This window comes from Podospora bellae-mahoneyi, chromosome 5 (genome assembly GCF_035222275.1).
Source record: "Podospora bellae-mahoneyi strain CBS 112042 chromosome 5, whole genome shotgun sequence".
Lineage (NCBI taxonomy): Eukaryota > Fungi > Ascomycota > Sordariomycetes > Sordariales > Podosporaceae > Podospora > Podospora bellae-mahoneyi.
Genome location: NC_085884.1, coordinates 1076901 through 1094602, shown reverse-complemented (window position 1 = coordinate 1094602; position 17702 = coordinate 1076901). Strand labels below are relative to the sequence as shown.

Here is a 17702-nt window from a genome sequence, read left to right as displayed (position 1 = left end):
GATGACGGGACTTTGACCGTCAGAGGTGATGCTCCCGACGATGATGACAATACCACCATCACGTCTGGATCGTATTCATGCGGTATTGGTAACACCCGGTCACGCTGGGTGGTTTTGGTCATGGCAATAGTCCCGATTATTTCGATATGCTACAGACGCTTTTTCCAACAGCACTAGCGAGGGCGTTTAGGGTTGAAATTTGGCTTTGGGGGATAGGGGCATCAATGGTGATTACGAAGCGATGATATGAGTTTACAGACGAGTTTACAGCATTAGAGAGCTAGATAGAGGCGACTCGAGCGAGTGTGTAATAAAGCATATGCATTTATGGCCTTTTGATTATCTTTTCCAATGCTGGACTCGATCAGGGGTCAGGGCATGCAGGAAATGTGGGTCTGCTCGGGTCGGAACCAACCCGCGCAGTCTCGGGTGCCTTCCGAATGCCTGGTTCATCGGCATTGTCAACATCCAGCGTTGCGACTTTCGGGCTATACGACTGAGAGGTGTGTTTTCAGGCGTGTTGACTTTTAATGTGGTTTCTAATTGGAGTAAACTGAATTGCAGAATGTCAACTTGGACGCAGAGCAGAAAGAAATCTTGGCATTACACACCAGCACCAGCACCGAAGCTACCTACCTTGATTAGACTGCCAACCCGGGATGGATCCCGAACACCGCAACGAGCGGCAGCAGAAGCGCCGAAAGATCTCCCTGGCGTGCGAGCCATGCCGGGAGAGAAAGTCTCGTTGCGACGGAGCCAAGCCGATCTGCTCCACCTGCCAGCGGCGGTCGCTGCCGCTGAATCAGTGTATCTACACGGTTGAGAATGCCAGGACAGCGAGCAATGAGGCGTGAGTTTTTCTGGTGTCCTTTGTACCTTTCCTCAAGTGTACACCCCATGTTGACCATCTCCTCAGGTACATCCGGGTTCTGCACGAACGCATCCAACGGCTTGAGCGGGCGTGTTCGGAGAATGGGATCCCCACTCCCCCACTTGATCCGAGCGAGGAGCCGGCTCCGGACCCGGGGGCCGGGCCGGGGAGGAGATCCGTCTCGGCCCAACCCGGGCCGGGTAATGGGCTTCTTACTCCTGCGATCAAAGACCACGTCCAATGCACCACTGCTACTCCCCTGCCTGTCCCGCATCGCCAGATCCTCGACCCACGCTCTCCCGACTGTGAAGGGCTGGACTCCCTAGAGAACGCCACGAAAATAACAGCAATGGGAACGGTAAGCGCCGAACACGACGTCAACCAAGCCTTTGAGGAGACGCAAGACGAGTTTTACGGCAGCTCGAGCGCGGCCAGTTTCATGAAGGAGGCTTACGGGAGCGTCAAGCCTCATCATCACCGGGTGTCCTCGTCGTTGCCGGGAGCCGGATCGGTGGTCACAACAACGGCAGCGGGCAACCTCCGACAAACCTTTGCGGCGCCAAAAGCGGATTTTGGCCCCCTGAATTTCCTGCAGCCGGATCGGTTCGCCTTGCCGCCGAGGAATGTGGCTGATTACCTCGTCGGGAGGTTCTTCGACCGGGTTTATTGGCTGTATCCCTTCTTTCACAAGCCAACCTTTATGTACGCCTACCGCCAGCTCTGGCAGCCGGTTACGGGGAAGGAAAAAAGGGTGCCGGAGCCTGGGTTGGGGTTGGGGAGTGAACCTGGGGCTGGGGCCGGGAGTATCGTTTTTCATTCTGCGCTCAATACTATCTTTGCGATAGGGTGTCAGTTTAGTGATTTGTCGGCCAAGGACAGGGTCAGCGCGATAGAGACATTTTTGGAGAGGGCGAAGAAGTTTGTGGGGTTGGATTTGATTGATATGCATAATGTGGGTGTGGTGCAGAGTTTGTTGCTTATGACGCTGCTGCTGCAGAGTACCCCTTTTCCGAGCAGGTGCTGGAATTCGCTGGGGGTCGCGGGGAGGGTGGCGCAGGGGTTGGGGTTGCATACGGAGGCGGGGAGGAGGGGGAGGTCGGAGTTGGAGAGGGAGGTGAGGAGGAGGACGTGGCATGGGTGTGTTATCTTGGATATGTGAGTGCTCTTTGTGGGGATTGGGAAGGGTTGGAGCTGATGCAGGAGCAGTATCGTGAGCATGACGTTTGGGAGGCCGACGATGACGGATGTGAATGATCTGCCGCTGCCGTCAAGGTTGGAGCTGGTGGATGATGAGTGGCCTGGTACACTTGCTCAGGTTGACGATGAAGTGACCACGACATCGAGGATGAACTTCTTTCTTGACCACATTCGGCAATGTCATATCCTGGGTGAGATATTGTCGAGTATCTATCTGTCACCCAAAGGCCGAGGAGCACCAAGTTCTTCGTCAGGGACCACCGGTGATGAGTCTCCGCTGTATGGGTTGGATGCCATTCTGGAGCTGGATGCCAAGTTGTCGAGACATGAGGTCGCAGTTTGCCCCGTCATGTCTTGGACAGCACCCAGTGATATTAGCGGGATGCCAGAAGACAAGAAGAAGATTATTGTCACGCAGAGAAATGTGCTTCATGCCAGGTGAGTAGCCCTGAGTCGATGGCCTGCCGTCTGAGCTGACCAAATAAACAGCTTTCTTTATGTACGGCTGATGCTTCATCGACCGATTCTCACCCAACTTTGCTCAAATTCAGATTCTGGAACAACAGAGCCAACCACACCGGTGAAGCAAGGACCCTTTGGTGGAAATAGAATTCTGTATGCTTCATTTGCAGCAGAATGTGCAAAGATTTGCTTGGGATCAGCCATGGACTTGGTCGAGCTGGTTTCCAGGACTTATCAGACCGACACAACTGGAGGTTGGTGGTGGGATGGATTGTGTATGCTGAGTTTCACCGCTTCCCGTTACTGGTTTCTCTGCTGACCGTTCCTCCGCAGATGCATTCACTGGTGGCCTTGCAGTTATTGTCGCTTATCTATGTCCATCCCTCCTTGATTCTATGGATCAACGCCGCCTGGAAAGATCATGGGTTCTTTGCCAGGAAATCCTGGCACACTTTGCTTCGTTCAGTATCTCTGCTCACAGGTCTCTGAAACTGCTGCAAAAGGTGCATGGTGATGTCATGGCACGCGTTGCTGGTATGTTTCAAGATGCTCTCGTGAATATTGCGGGGTTTTCACTGACATGAACACCAGAGCAAGCCGGTGATACCGACAGGCCAGTCCTTCCGACCCCGATTGCCACTGCCGCCACCCCAGCTGGCCAGGGTATCGTGTTGCCCAGGGAGGATGGCTTCAACTCAGCCCAAGCACATCATACTTCTCTGGATTTTGGAAACGGTCTCCAATGGGAAGTTCCCAGTAATGCGGACCTGAGCATGCTGAACGTGACCTCGCTCTTCAATTGGGACCAGCCTTTAGACTTCTTTACAGGTGGGTTAGGGACAGATAACTTTCAGTTGTAGATGTTCGCGGAACTGTGTTCATACAGACAATAAATAGTAAACATTACAGCCTCCTATAGCAACACCAAGTCTTCTCGCCTCTATCACACCTATTTAAACCCCCACAGCCCCCTAACCCAACTCCTCATTCTCTTGGTCGCATCCCCATCATGCTGATTCTCCCCCTCCAGCAGAATCCAATCATGCGCCTCACTCTTCATCAGCTCAACCTTGACATCCAGTTTGTTGTTCACCTTCTTGAACACATCCGCCAACTGCACGCTTTGATCCAAGAAAACCTCCTGTTCCCCTGCCGTGATGTACACCTCCGAAACAACCTTGTCCAACCCCTTGAACCACGCCTCCTGCCTCTCCCGCGGTAGATCAACAGGCATAACCCACGCCCTGTCTTCGTCTGTCAAGTTTTCGGGTAGCAAATGCCCACAGGCGGAGTCAACGGTGGGGGTAGACAGCATGTCAATCCCGTTGTTCTTTTTATAACTAGCCGTGTCGGTCCTAGTCGACACCCAAGGCGACACCAAAAACGCGCCGGCGATAGGTCGAGAAAGGGAGACGGCCACCGCATCTGGGTGGGGGTGCAGCAGGTGGGAGAGGAGTGAGCAAGTCAGGTTTCCACCAGCGGAGTCACCACCGAAGATGATATTTTCTGGCTTGACCCCTGCTTTGAGGATATGATCCAACCCAGCCGCGGCTTGCTTCAGCTGCGTCGGATATTTACCATGAGGGACAAGGGTGTACTGCAGTATCGCCACGGCGACGTCGCCGGGGGAGGCGAGGAGGTAAGCGCGGTGACACCAGTTGATGTGGCCTGGTAACATGGGGATGGCGTAGCCCCCTCCGTGGAAGAAAAGGACGACCTTTTTGGCTTTGGTGCGGTGGCCTAGCCAGAGGAGCGAGGATTGCCCGTCGTGAAGGGATTCAATGTCGACTTTGAGCTCGGATAACACTAGGTCCTCTGGCTTGGGGGTGTCATTGGAGGTGGAGAGCCGCTTGATGGCGGCGATGGACTGCTTTCTAACCCATGATTTGTAATAGGCGACGGTGGGGGGTCTCATAAACTGGAGTTGGAGGGGGGTGAGGTGGCGGAGGCCGAATTTGTTGAAGGCGCAGAGGGTGTAGTATTTGAGGGACGCGCCGCGGAGGAGGGCGAGGAGGTGGCAGCGGAGGTTGTTGATTAGGAGGGTTGGAGGAGCTCGGAGGGTGTTAGAGTGGGAAGAAAGGTGTTTTTTTTTAAAAAAAAGGGGAAAACATACCGACGACGAGAAGTTTGAAGAGAAGGGAAAGTTTCCCTAGAAAGGAGAGGGTGAGGGGTTTGGATGATGCGGGCGCCTGCAGAGGAATTATGTCAGCAACGGAAAAGGGGGGTTTATTGACATCGTGAGAAAATTTGATGGTGTTGAGGCTCACTTACCATTATGAAAATATGGTTCTACCAGAAAAGCATAACAAAGGGTAGCGTAACAGCTGATTCTGGTGGTACAAGAAAATGAAATATGAAATCGGGTTCTGGCGGCCTCTCAACGATATTTCCCCATGGCAAGGCCTCTCTGTATTCCATCCATTCCCCATCTGGACATCTTCATGTGCTTGTTCACAGGGGGTTTTCCTCGGCCCACTTTGCGGGGTTGGGTACCGCCAAGAGTGCGGGGAGCATGTTTTGCTGGCAGTTGGGGAACGACCAGGGGCATCCCCTGTCCCGGAGGGGTCGATAGGATGAGGGGCGCAGGAGGGGAGAGCGGAGGGGTCGTAAGGCACAGGTGACGGTCAGCAGTAGCGGTGTGTGGTGTGTGTGACTGTGACACGGTGGGCGAGTTCACCTTTTTCTTCTCCTTGACACAACTTTTGTACAGTTTGAGAATTCTGCCAGCATTACTCCGTATCATTATCATTACTATTATTAGATAAAACAACATGGCTAGCCGTAGAGAAAACAAGGGCTTCCACCTCGACAGCCTCGCCCGAGTCGTCCGGTACACTGCCCTTAACGAGTTTCTTGCCCTTCCCATTGCCGGCGCCGCCCACTTCCTCACGTTCGACTCCTCGGTCAAGTATCTGACCGCCCTCTTCACTCACGCCAACCGTCTCGGTGTCAAGCTCAACCCTCGTGACCTCAACCTTCCAAAGATCGCACGCACTGCCCTGACCCTTGGTCTTGTTGGTGCCGCCTACTCTGCCAACGACTTCCTCACAAAATGGACCGCCAACAACTGGACGCGCAATAAGCCCGGGGAGTGGAAGACCCTCGACAAGGAGATTGTTCTCATCACTGGGGCCAGCAGCGGCATTGGCGAGCACACAGCTAAGATGCTGCTGGCCTGGCACAAGGGTGTCAAAATTGTCATCGTTGACTTTGCTCCCATGTCCTGGGAGCCATCTGCCGCCGATGCCTCTCGGGTCTTTTACTTCCAAGCCGATCTCAGCAAACCCGAGGTTGTGCGCTCTGTTTCGAAGCGCATCAAGAAGAAGGTTGGCCATCCAACTGTCCTGATCAACAACGCCGGTCTTGCCCGCGGGTTCAGCGTTTTGGAAGGATCCTACGCCGACGTCGAAGTCACCATCAAGACCAACCTTCAAGCTCCGTTCCTGCTCATCAAGGAGTTCGTTCCGCACATGGCCAAGACGAACCACGGTCATATCGTTACCATCTGCTCCATGAGCGCTGTTGTTCCCACGCCGGGCATCGTCGATTACTCTGCCACCAAGGCTGGCGTTCAAGCGTTACATGAGGGCCTGGCGCTAGAACTGAAGCATAGACACAAGGCCGACAAGGTCAGATTGACCAACATTATTCCCAACTTCATCCGTACACCATTGCTGTCAGGAGTGCCCCGTCAGTCGCAATTTGGAGCGCCATTGCTTCACGTTGAGACGGTGGCCGAGACTATTGTCAGACAGATTGAGAGCGGATATGGAGGTGTTGTGTATTTACCGGGAATCATGAGATACATCACTTGTTTGGTAAGATTCTTTTCATTCGCATATGGAGTGACACAATAGCTGACACTATCACAGAGGGCGCTTCCTGAGTGGGTGTTCACATATCTCATCCGAAATGGCACAGTCAACCTCGCGGTTGGATTCCAGGGGCGACAGATCATTGACGAGAACGGAGGCTTGAGGGCCGTCAAGGTTCAGAAGGCCGAAATCGCTGAGAAGTCTGACCGATCTGAAGCACCTGAGGTGCCCGAGAAGCCCGAGAAATCCGAGGCAGCTGAGAAGGCCGAAAGACCTGAACGCCCCGAGAGAGCCGAGAGGAGCGAGGCAGGCGAGAGACCTGAGAGAGCTGAGAGGGCTGAGAGGTCTGAAAGGTCTGAAAGGTCTGAGAGGGCTGATAGGGCTGAGAGATCCGGCAGATCGAACAGAGCCGAGAGAAGAGCAAGGAACGAGAGGTCTGAAAGATCAAGCTGAGTGAGCTGATCAAGACAAAAAAAGAATAAAAAGCGAAATGAAATAAACGAAAAAGGATGATAGAATTTCACCGAAGTTACTAGATATGATACAAGAATGATACCTACCACCACATTCATCACTCACTGCCGTTTGCCTCCAAAGTCCAACTGTCGCGTGCCGTCTCGGGATTGCGGGGATCAGTGTGCCCCGTGGGCATCCTTGTCTCATCTCCAGATCTGCATTCTTGGCACACCCCAATTTCTGTCTTGGCGACTTGATTGTTGGGGGACCGAGGCATCGGGAGGATCCCGCTAGCTTGTTTTGTTGCCCCCTTGCAGATATTGGTGCTAGCATCTGCGACGTCAAGAGTTGGGTATCGCCAGATGTCTGGACTAGTGTATAGATTTTGCGGCTTATGATGCCCCCTCACTGCTCACTGTGCTCCAGGTTCTCACCTCGAGGCTCTCTTGACGTGTTCCCACCACCATAGCATTTCGCGATGTCTTTAGACAAAGAAAGCGAAGTCCCCTTCACCCAGTTCGCCTGTATCGGCACAGGCTTCTCAGGCATAGCTCTCGGGGCTACCATCCAGCGATGGTACAGCATCTCGCCCTCATCCATCCAATTCTTTGACTCCCAACCGTGTGTTGGTGGGACATGGTCCATCAACCAATACCCAGGCGCAGCCTGTGACGTCCCCTCAGCTCTCTACTCCTTGAGCTTTGAGCGCAACCCAAACTGGACCAGATTTCTCCCTCCCCACGATGAACTCCGCGCCTATCTCACCAAAGTCGCCGAGAAATACAACCTCGTCCCGCGCATGAAGTTCAACACCAAAGTCACCAAAGCAGAATGGATCCCCTCCCCTACCAACCCCCGATGGCGGCTGACGATCCTCGACCTCGAAACCAACCTCACTTCCCACCACGAATGCCAGTTCTTGTTCTCCGGCTCAGGCCAATTCAACTCCCCCCGCCCCTTGGACGTCCCAGGAATTGACTCCTTCCAAGGTCCGGTAATTCACTCCGCCCGCTGGGACCACTCCGTCTCCCTCCACGACAAAAAAGTGGTAGTCTTTGGAAACGGTTGCACCGCCGCCCAAATCGTCCCCTCCATCCTCTCCTCCACCGCCCACCTCACCCAAATCGTCCGCTCCAAACACTGGATCTACCCCCCCGTCGACGCCAAAGTCTCCCCCTTTGCCAAAAAGCTTCTGGCAAGCATGCCCGGCGCCACGCTCCTCCAACGCTTCATAGTCTACCACCTCGCCGAGGCCGACTGGGCCGGCTTCACCCTCACCCCCTCGGCGGCCTCCTTCCGGTCCAGACGCAGGAGGATGGCGGAAAAGTACATGAAAACCACCGCTCCGGAGAAATACCACCCCCTCCTCGTCCCCGAGTTCGAAATCGGGTGCAAAAGACGCGTCTTTGACTCCGGCTACCTGGAATGTCTCCACTCGGAAAAGATAACCCTCACCAACGACAAGGCAGTCGAGATCTTACCTCACGGGGTGAAAATGGCTGATGGACGGGTGGTGGAGGCGGATGTGCTGGTCTTGGCTAATGGCTTTGAGACGAACACACCCACGACACTCTTGCCGGTTGTTGGTACGGGAGGCCATACCCTCCAGGAGCATTGGAGTGAGACATTTCCTGGTCCGGAGGCGTACAATTGCACTTCGCTGCATGGGTTTCCCAACTTCTTTTTGCTGTGGGGGCCGAATACGGCTACGGGGCATACTTCGGCTGTGATGGCGATTGAGAACGGGGTTAACTTCGCGTTGAGGGTTATCAAGCCTTGTTTGGAGGGGAGGGCGTCGGTTGTTGATGTGACGGAGCAGGCGGAGAGGGAGTTTGTTGAGCGGGTTCAGGAGGCGTTGGGGAAGACGGTGTTTACGAGTGAGACTTGCAATAGTTGGTATACAGCTCGAGACAGGGAGACGGGGAGGGTGTGGAATGGGATGACGTATCCGTGGAGTCAGGCAAGGTATTGGTGGGATTGTATGATGATCAAGAAGGGGGATTGGGTTTATAGTGTGAGTTTCCATGAGGTGGCTCCTTTAGGTGACAATGGCTAACATGTGAATAGGGACCCGCGACTGGCAAGTCGAGTATCGTCAAGAGGAGGAGGCCCGGATTGTGGTTCACCGCTTTCGCCGTGATTGTCTCGGGTGGGCTGCTTGCTTGGGTTGCAAAGAACCCGAATTCTCGTTTGGCGCTGGCATTGGCTGGGTCAAAGTTTGCTGCTGTTGTGCCTGTTCTGAGGACATGGGGATTGGGTGTGATCGGACGAAAGGGGCTGAACTGATCGTGCAAACCATATTATTTACTCACATAACTGTATCTACAATATTACATATCAATCATGATCCACCGTCCGTCGGCCATGTATCAAATCACCGTTACTCATGTACATATTTTACAACCTCGAAGGCACTTTCTCAACAACCAGCTCGTCCTTGATGTCCTCACAAATACCCCTCGCAACCCAATCAGCAAGAGCCATTGTCGTGACCATAGGGTTGACACCGCTGGCCGTAGGGAAGACACTGGCATCGGCCACATACAGTCCCTCGGTATCCCACACTCTACCACGAGGGTCAACGACACCGTCCTTTGCCTTGGCGCTCATGCGGCAGGTACCCATCTGATGAGCCGAGACAAACGGCGCAACAGGTGGCTTGTTGCCATGCTTCTTCAGTTTCCTGAGCCACTTCTTGAACGCCTTGTCCGTCTTCTTTGAGTCGCCTTGAGACCGAACAAATGGCTGGAAGCCAGGCAGACAAGGGTGGATTTCTCTCGCTCCAGTCGCATGCAGAATTTTGCAGAGCTCGAGAACACCGACAAAGTTGTGGGCGCGGTCGAAATCGGACGGCGTGTACGAGATACGAGGGTCGCCGGTATAGGGGTCTCTGTAAATGTATCCAGTGTCCCTGTCACGGATGATGGAGATGTACTGGTTGATGTGGCGGTACTTGGCCGCCATCAGCTTGTAGTCGCTTCCAGAGCGCCATGTGAGGAACGGAAGTGCCAAGCTGGGCATCATGGACATGGCCTCTAGTTTGGCGCCGTGACCCTTGCCGTCGATGTCCTCGAAATCGCCAACCACCGTCGTGAGACTGCCGCCTGGATGCTGTTAGCTTTGATCATGCACCGAAACTGATAGGACCCACACACCCTCCCAAGGACGAATGTCCTCATCGAAAGCACCGGCAACAAAGTTGACAGGATGCAAATACAGGTTCTTGCCAACCTGGGGGTTCTTGATCCCACTGTTCATCAGAACCACCGGACTCCACAGCGTGCCAGCGCTGAGAACCACCTTCTTGGCCTTGACGACAACCTTGATCGGCTCTCCGCCTTCCTTGGGGGTCCAAACGCCCGCAACACCACAGGCCACCTTCTTGCTCTTCTTTTTCTCATCAAAAAGGACTCTTTCAGCCCTGAACCCTTCCATAAACTCTACAGCCCCCTTCTCAGCAGCCTCTGGGAACCATCCATTCACAGGTCCCATCTTCTCACCATTGGCGCATCCCAAAGTGCAATAACCACAGTTGTGCGGTTGACCGCGCGTATTTTGCGGCACAATCTTGCACCTTTTACACCCCGTCTGCCTCCCACCATTTAACAGCACCTGATTTCCATGGTTCGGCGTAATCTTATCCGTAACCCCCATCTTCTCCCAAACATGATCCAAACACTCCTGGAACTCCCTCCCGTCAAAAAAAGGCATCTTGTACGTCTCGGCCCAGTCCTTCCTGACAAAATCCTGCGGCTGCAACGACGCGCTCCAGTTCACCGTCCCACCACCCCCAAAACAGCTCCCCGCCGTAACAGTAATCGACCCATCATCCGACTCAACCACCCCCCCGGCCTCAAACATAGCCGACAACCCCACCGTCTGCGACATGGGAAAATACGACGCGTCGAAATGCCTCCCCTTTTCCAAAACCAAAACCTTGACCCCTTTGCCAAACGTATTCGCCAACCTGTTCGTCACCACCCCTGACCCGCACCCCGATCCAATAATCACCACGTCCGTCTCAACCTCCGCCGTTGGCCTGATAAACTCAAACGGAAACGAAGAAGTAGCAACCCACTCCTTCGGCACAGAAGGAAACCCCGTCAACGGCGCAAAAGTATTACTACTCCTCAAAAACCCCAGCTTGCCCAGCGTAGTCATCGACTTGAACAACCCCCTGACAGCCCAAAACCTGCTCTCCCTCCAACCCTCCAAAACCCTGGTTCTATCCTCCAGCCCAAGCTGGGGCAGTGGCGTGCCGTACGATGTGAGGATTAAGGATCCTGGTCTGGTGGACAAGACACTCAAGAGAATCTTCAGCTCCCTCTTTTTGGACGGGGGCAGGCCGCTGAGGACGAGTTTCATGATCTTTCCAAACATGGGGTTGTCGCTGGGGCGTTCGCGGAGGTAGGACTCGATTGTCTCGGCGGTGACCTCGTGGGGGGAGACTGCTGCGCGGATTTCGGAGGCGGCGGCGGCGTATTCTTGTTGTGAGAGCCTCAGTACTGACTTGTCATCGGGGGCGTTGTTGTCGGAAGAGGCGATGGACTTTGGGGGCAGGATCGCGGGCGCGATGGTGTCCATTAGGGCCATGAAGACGGCCCATTGTGATTCAGAGAGGAAGTCGATTGAGTCGGGGAGGGGAATTTCTTTTGGTGATGATAATGATGATGATGATAATGCTGATGGTGGTGGTGGTGCTGGCATGGTTGCGGTGGTGGTTTGTGATTGGCGGCTGGCTTTATTGAAGATGGTGAGGCGCGCGCGTTTGTCTCACTCGGGCTGTAGCCAAGTGTGTCGCGAGGAAGGTGGTGTTGTGGTACGCACAATGACAGGCGGGAACAAAATAGGACAGTGGCGGTCGCTATAACTCCCCGCATACCCCAACTTTTATGGGCTGTTCTTTGTGTCCTTGAAACACAAGTTGGGGTTGGTTGGGATTGGTTGGATTGGTTGGGATTTGAGGCTGTCGATCGTCTGATTTGCTCTGATGATGCCGATGCGGGGCTGCTGTTGTTGGTGGAGAAGCTACCCCGGCTTGGCCCCACTGATATAGGATTGTGATTGGGTGCAAGTATCTGGGGAACGGCTAGCGTAGGATCGTGCCAGGATGATGGTCTTTGTGTGAGGAGTAGAGATGTCGGAATTGTTCCGATGGAGGGATCGTGAAGCATGTGGTTGAGCATGTGGTTGTGCAGAACACACTAGCCTGAAGGAACTCCCTCCAGGCACGATGTTATGGTAGGTAGCTACGCCCAGAAAGCAAGCAAAGGGTGGAGTATAGGAGCAATGATTCAACAAACAAAACCATGGAGAATCAAAAGTAGTTCTTAGGTAGGGAGCTTGTTGATGTAGCAGGGTATCGAAAGGGATGTTGGCGACCAGATTTCAACCCAGTTGACAGTCTCTCATGTGAAGATATACCCCTTGCCTTGGCTCCGTGGCCAAGGACGTCCTTTTGGTACGACACCTCAGATGTACCTCAAAAGATACATAACAGATCGGTCGCCGCTGAGTACAGGCACTACTCACCAGTTCTCGTAGGTTTGATTTGGCAGTCATGCTACGTCGAAAGAATAGCAATCTGAGTCCTATGTAATCGTCCTGCCACATGTATATAACTGAAGTAGTGTAAACACCAGGACTGATGAGGCTCAGGCAGAACAAGAGACTGTCACACTTGCGAAGATGGACTAGGTAGTAAAAGGCGACTAAAGTTGTTGAAACATTCGTAGGTTGCCTTGCTTTGAAAGCGTTGGCATCCTCTTTCAGTGTCTCATAATTAACAATTCACCATTACTGCAGGAGGTGTTTGTTTCACGCTCTTTCCCCGTTTGACCAAACCACAAACTGCCATCTCTCACCACCAGAGAGTACTGGGCTGCAACCATAGTCCCAGCTACGTAATCGAGCAGGTACTCTGACAGTGTTGACCTCGCTGGCGAGAAAGTGGAAGCTTGAAAAAGCTGGAGGTTGTCCCTGCACTCGAGCGACTCACCTTCCATTTCGCTGCCTGCAGATTTACTTTTGCCCCCGCCACTTTTTACTCTTCTGCTCTCTCTCTCTTGTCACCACCTCCAACTGGCAACCCACCGCTTGCCGCGTTGACTTCAGACCACAAGACACAAGCTTCTCAAGGACGGCGAAGAAACTCCTTTCGTCACGTAAGTAAAATTATTATTGCCAAGTAACGTCCAGTTTGTCGATTTGAAGCATGAGCTGACCTCAAGAAATCGTACAGAAGTCCGCAATGCTTCCACAACGTCTTTCATCAAAGAGGAGAATGGTTCCACTGAGAAGGGAACTCGAGAACTTCTCTCAACTATCAATTTCACTGTGATTCTTGGATCAGCACAAAAAGCTTGATGCTTGAATGACGGTCTAGCATGTTTGCAAAGCCAGTATATATAGTCTCTTTTGCAATAATCCTATACTCAATTTCACAGCTGGGGGGTTGTTACTACTTCCCTTTTTATTGCTGTGCAAATACAGTGGGTCGTGGCAAGGCAACTGCGAGAAGAACAGTCTGTTTTCCATCACAGCTGCCAACCGACATCTCACTAGAAACACGAAGGCTTTCCGCACCACCAAAATACTGCCCAAGTCGCTTTTATCAGTTCTCATAGGGCCTCAAGTGTCAGGTAAGCATCATGTCTTCAGGCTCTTCATGGGTGATGTTCTGTCCTGGATCGAATAATAACTGTCCTCTCTCCACAGCAGTAACCATGAAGCCAACCAGCGCCAACACCAAGCGTCGCCCCGCCGCTCAGAAAGTTCTCTGCCGCCGCTCGCGGTTGGACTTCTCTGCACCCAGGCCCCACGGGACTCTTCCCCTCCGTCAAGACTCGATCCCTGAGCCTGGCCACATCTACGTTATTTGAGACTATGACACTGGCCACGCCATTTCCTTTAGTATCCTGCCTCACAATCCAAATCACTGGCCTAGGTTCCGGTTCGATCTGTCTCCATACCATCCACAGGGCGATCGGACCTGTCTGTGGGAGTGTGGGGTAGCGAAGGAGGGATCAGACTTTGGAGCTACGCCGACTCCTGTCAGACCCACGGGTCGACAGTCTGTCAACTTCTCAGGGAGAGCGCCTGCGGGCGAGCTAAAGATCAAGCTTAACAGGACTGAGGGGGCCATCGAACCATTTGGTTTGATATATAACAAAGATGGGCGAGGGGATCATGTGGTCTGATTCTACCTCGGAGAACAATTCAACATACAGATATGCAAAGCTGGAGGGAGTCGGTGGTGAGAGGCCTGGGTTGGATACTGTTGATAGATTGGAGGAGATGACAAGGGTAGGATATCCATCTCTTTTTCAGTGCCCTCAGAAAGCTAAAAAGGACATCAACCTTGCTGGGTTGGAGACTCATACGGAGAATAGCCACTTTCCTAGAGCTGTCAAATCGACGTTTGTGCGACAAAATTGGGTAGATAAAATCTATACAGCAACAGGAGAACTGAGGCTAGGATTTCTCGAAATGGATCAAAGATTCAACAGGCTATAGTGCGTTGAAATTCTTCATCTGATCTTCTACTCTCTCTCTCTCTGTGAGTGTGTGTGTTTGTGTGTTTGTATGTGTCTGCTAGCCACAGATACTTACCTGGTGACCCATGAGCTTCCTGCCCTCGCAGCTGACACGTACAGATCCCCGACGCAGTCATTTCCAGTATGCTCCCTGAGATTGTTTGCTGAGTCAGGCTCCAGCATCGAGGAAGTTTGAGCTCCTTCTTTGCTCCTGTCGTCCAGATTTCGACTCCCACACACCCACTTTCGATTACAAATTTACATCAGCGTGTGTTCCGGCAGCAGCCAGCAGTGAATACCTAGAAATTTTCACTCGAGACATTTTCAAATCTTGCCATCATGGGTAAGCACAATACATTGCGACGAAAATGCCGACATCCACTGACGAGGCCCTAACAGAAACAATGGACATCGACCAAGTCGGTGTTTCCGGCAACGAGCCGAATTTCCCGTCCTTTTTTATCAATAGTTCGACAGCCCACGACTCTGCATCTGAAATGAGCCTGGCCAACTTGCTCATTTCCGCTCACGGTTCCACCGATATCGAAATGCCCGATTGCCCACCACCAGCACCAAAGGCACAATCTCCTAGCGATTTCCTCGGGCCAAAGGTCGTCCCGGACACGTTCCCAGCACTTGGGCAAACATACCTCCTACGTGTGCCTACAACCGGCTGCATCCTCGGGCATACCAAGCGACGTTTTTTCCTGATCTCGTCGTCGCACAATCCAGAAGAGTCGCCGCACATTAGCTGGAAATGGACATTTGAGGACATCGCTGGCGACGAGACAATGATACGGCTCAAGAGCCCGTGGCTGGAAGACAATGGCACACGCTGGATCCTGCTGGACGTGAAGCTCAACTCTGATGGCAAGGTGGTGGTTTCGGTGGATTGGGAAATGAGGAGGGATCCCGTCTTGGACAAGATCAAATTCAAGGAGACGTGTCTCTCTAAAGGAGGGAAGCGGCTCGGTGACGACCAGGTTGGGCTTGTGGCAGAGGTGAAGAGAGGGTGTCTGGCGTTTGAAAAGAGAGGGGAGCCAATTGGGTGGGAGTTTATCAGGGTTTCGGGCCCTTAGCTGTAAGATAGGCCCTGTCAATGAATCGGGTGCTGTTTCTTTCGTCCACAGAACAGAGGATTGATGTTGTCGCGTTAGGCTTTGCCGCTTTGTCACCTGTCCATCAGGTTATCCTGTTGGCGGTTCATCCTTCGTGACCAACAGCCAGTTCGTGCCAACCAACCAACAAGCACCACTGAATTCGCACTGCGTAGGCTGCACTGTTGAATTATTATTATTATTATTTTAAAATCAACCGAGTACCCAACTCACTATCGCGCTTATACTTCATCCGTTCTCCTTGTTCTTCTTCTTTTGAGATTTGTAAATATCGACAGAATGGCCGACTTGGCTGAGCTCAACCGCCACGTCGGAACAGAAGCACCTTCTGGGCCTGTTCCCAAGCCCGAACTGGGTGAAACTTTTTCTCCAAGACTGGAACCATCTGCCAGACAAGAAACTGAGGCGCACAGTTTCCCACCAAAGGCTCCAAGTTGATCGGCGCCAGACACTACGGAAGATCGCTCTGGGGACCAGACCACCAAGATCACAGCGCAACTTCCCGATCGCAGTGTCGGAGATTTTTTCCTCCAGCTTCGTGGACGGTCCTCGCTCTCATACTGGCCACCTTACTTGCTGACAGTCTTATCTTCTAGAGAGCACCCGGGCGATCCCTGGGTGCCACTGCCAAAGGAATGATCACAGCCGAAATCTCTGGATTGAACGCAATTGGCTCGGTGTCCCCCTCTTTAGTACCCGAAGCCTACGGCTGGGGTTCATTCTGGGACGAGACCACAGAATCTACGTCTTACTTCTCGCTCGCCTCCTCCAACCACATCGGACTTCAAACCACCCGCCCCGCAAGCCTTCGTCGCCCAGCTCGCTCATCTCCACAAGACATTCATCTCCCCCACAGTAGAATTTTGGCTTCCACGAAACCTCCCTGCTACGGCACCAAACCCTTACGACGTCATCAAGTGGGAACCCTTGCAAGGGAAGATCAGGCCCTGCTTGATCCACGGTGACCTCTGGGATGAGAACAGCGCTGCTGATGAGACAACTGGGAAGCCATTTGTCTTTGATCCAATGGCCTTGTACGCCCACAACGAACACGAGATTGGGAACTGGAGGGCGGTGAGGCATACGCTGAGTAGGAAGGAGTATGTGGAGCAGTATAAGCGGTGTTTTCCGCCTGATGAACCTGGTAGGCCTTTATCTTTCAACAAGTTGAGACTCAAGGGTGGTGGTGTTAATGATGGGGGTAGTTGAGGAGTGGGATGATACGAATCTGTTGTACTCGCTCCGCTTTGATCTTTCGGCTGCGGTTCTTATTCCGGGGTCAGATCCTCGAGAGATGTGAGTCGTGCTGCCTTGCTTTTTGTGTTTCTTGGCGTCAAGATCAGGGCTAACACGTTGGCTTAGTGTCATGACCAACATGAAGACACTGTGCGAAAAGTATTGCCCAGAGGAGTTGGGCACGATTGTTGAGCAGGTACCTTAGGTACCTAGGGTTGCGATGGGTGACGCGCTCCCGCCTTCTGATTACTGGTCTTTTCTGAAAACCACTCACCAGCACCCCCCTCCTCCCATCTGATCCATGCACGAAGACACGAGCACGTCTCGAGGCTCAGTAAGGACAATCGGTCAGTCGTAGCTATGATCCAATAGGCTACAACCAGAATCGCTACCCACTACACCTGCTGTTTGATGACTGAGCCGGGCTGAAGTGGGCTTCTGGGCAGCATTAATAAACACTTCTTGGAACATCTGGAGCGTCACCACTTGGGCATTCGGCCACAATCCAATCCAGTATCGTCAGAGGCGAATTGCTGCTTAATAACAACCACCACCCGGCAGCTTATCTCACCGAACAAGAAACACGCAAAAGCTGACTGTGATCGGCGGTTAAACCATTCGGCCATTAACAACCACTCGCATGCACACACAAGATCTGTCGACGAATGATTTGTGTTACCAAGACCCAAAACCACAAAACTGCCATGCGAACCCGGCATCTGGCCCCGCACGCTTACCCAATCCATCAGTTCTCAAGAAGGGGTGGCGCAGCAACTATCTGATACGGAAGCAGTGGCCTGCATGCCACGACTTTTTGCAACAGGCCTCACAAACAAGGTTCATGACGAATTCCGACTTCTCACTGGCGAATGGCTTACTACGTACCCCATACAAAGCCATTGAATCCACTATCAAGGGTCGTCTACAGGGTCGGAATACCACTTTGAGCTGCAGACTCATGCAGGTCATTGTGGGTTTCTTCAAGGGTATCAAGGATAGGCTTGATGAAAAG

General features: G+C 52.9%; 7 protein-coding genes across 7 annotated transcripts; 5 read left to right on the top strand and 2 right to left on the bottom strand.

Annotated features, from left to right (window-relative positions):
- Nucleotides 1-659: 659 nt before the first annotated feature.
- QC761_513000 (uncharacterized protein) lies at nt 660-3454 on the top strand (the record flags this gene model as incomplete). Its single annotated transcript, XM_062880460.1, has 6 exons — nt 660-850; nt 917-2026; nt 2078-2506; nt 2558-2805; nt 2864-3064; nt 3122-3454. 6 exons carry the CDS (start codon nt 660-662, stop codon nt 3388-3390), a joined length of 2448 nt encoding a protein of 815 aa, XP_062730639.1. The 3' UTR covers nt 3391-3454.
- Nucleotides 3455-3479: 25 nt separating this feature from the next.
- QC761_513010 (uncharacterized protein) lies at nt 3480-4997 on the bottom strand (the record flags this gene model as incomplete). The annotated part of the gene is made up of 3 exons (XM_062880461.1): nt 4802-4997; nt 4644-4719; nt 3480-4582 (listed from the first exon to the last, which is right to left on the bottom strand). Exons 1-3 carry the CDS (start codon nt 4802-4804, stop codon nt 3480-3482), a joined length of 1182 nt encoding a protein of 393 aa, XP_062730638.1. The 5' UTR covers nt 4805-4997.
- Nucleotides 4998-5104: 107 nt separating this feature from the next.
- QC761_513020 (uncharacterized protein) lies at nt 5105-6923 on the top strand. Its single transcript, XM_062880462.1, has 2 exons — nt 5105-6348; nt 6403-6923. Exons 1-2 carry the CDS (start codon nt 5302-5304, stop codon nt 6796-6798), a joined length of 1443 nt encoding a protein of 480 aa, XP_062730637.1. The 5' UTR covers nt 5105-5301; the 3' UTR covers nt 6799-6923.
- A 356-nt stretch (nt 6924-7279) lies between these two features.
- On the top strand, nt 7280-9242 carry QC761_0076370 (uncharacterized protein; the record flags this gene model as incomplete). The annotated part of the gene is made up of 2 exons (XM_062872778.1): nt 7280-8815; nt 8883-9242. The coding sequence occupies 2 exons, from the start codon at nt 7280-7282 to the stop codon at nt 9240-9242; spliced, it is 1896 nt and encodes a 631-aa protein (XP_062730636.1).
- Nucleotides 9152-11907, bottom strand: QC761_0076360 (uncharacterized protein). The gene is made up of 2 exons (XM_062872777.1): nt 9957-11907; nt 9152-9905 (listed from the first exon to the last, which is right to left on the bottom strand). The coding sequence occupies exons 1-2, from the start codon at nt 11506-11508 to the stop codon at nt 9199-9201; spliced, it is 2259 nt and encodes a 752-aa protein (XP_062730635.1). The 5' UTR covers nt 11509-11907; the 3' UTR covers nt 9152-9198.
- Nucleotides 11908-14468: 2561 nt separating this feature from the next.
- QC761_513050 (uncharacterized protein) lies at nt 14469-15415 on the top strand (the record flags this gene model as incomplete). Its single annotated transcript, XM_062880463.1, has 2 exons — nt 14469-14679; nt 14736-15415. Exons 1-2 carry the CDS (start codon nt 14676-14678, stop codon nt 15413-15415), a joined length of 684 nt encoding a protein of 227 aa, XP_062730634.1. The 5' UTR covers nt 14469-14675.
- An 808-nt stretch (nt 15416-16223) lies between these two features.
- QC761_0076340 (uncharacterized protein) lies at nt 16224-16754 on the top strand (the record flags this gene model as incomplete). The annotated part of the gene is made up of 2 exons (XM_062872776.1): nt 16224-16598; nt 16660-16754. The coding sequence occupies exons 1-2, from the start codon at nt 16481-16483 to the stop codon at nt 16752-16754; spliced, it is 213 nt and encodes a 70-aa protein (XP_062730633.1). The 5' UTR covers nt 16224-16480.
- Nucleotides 16755-17702: the final 948 nt, after the last annotated feature.

What these genes read in the sequence shown, in the direction of transcription:
- QC761_513020 (XM_062880462.1), top strand. Translation starts at nt 5,302, where the DNA reads ATGGCTAGCCGTAGAGAAAACAAGGGCTTCCACCTCGACAGCCTCGCC. An exon ending in TGAGATACATCACTTGTTTG is followed by an intron (nt 6,349 to 6,402) that starts GTAAGATTCTTT and finishes ACACTATCACAG; the next exon opens with AGGGCGCTTCCTGAGTGGGT.
- QC761_0076360 (XM_062872777.1), bottom strand. Translation starts at nt 11,508, where the DNA reads ATGCCAGCACCACCACCACCATCAGCATTATCATCATCATCATTATCA. An exon ending in GGACATTCGTCCTTGGGAGG is followed by an intron (nt 9,906 to 9,956) that starts GTGTGTGGGTCC and finishes AACAGCATCCAG; the next exon opens with GCGGCAGTCTCACGACGGTG.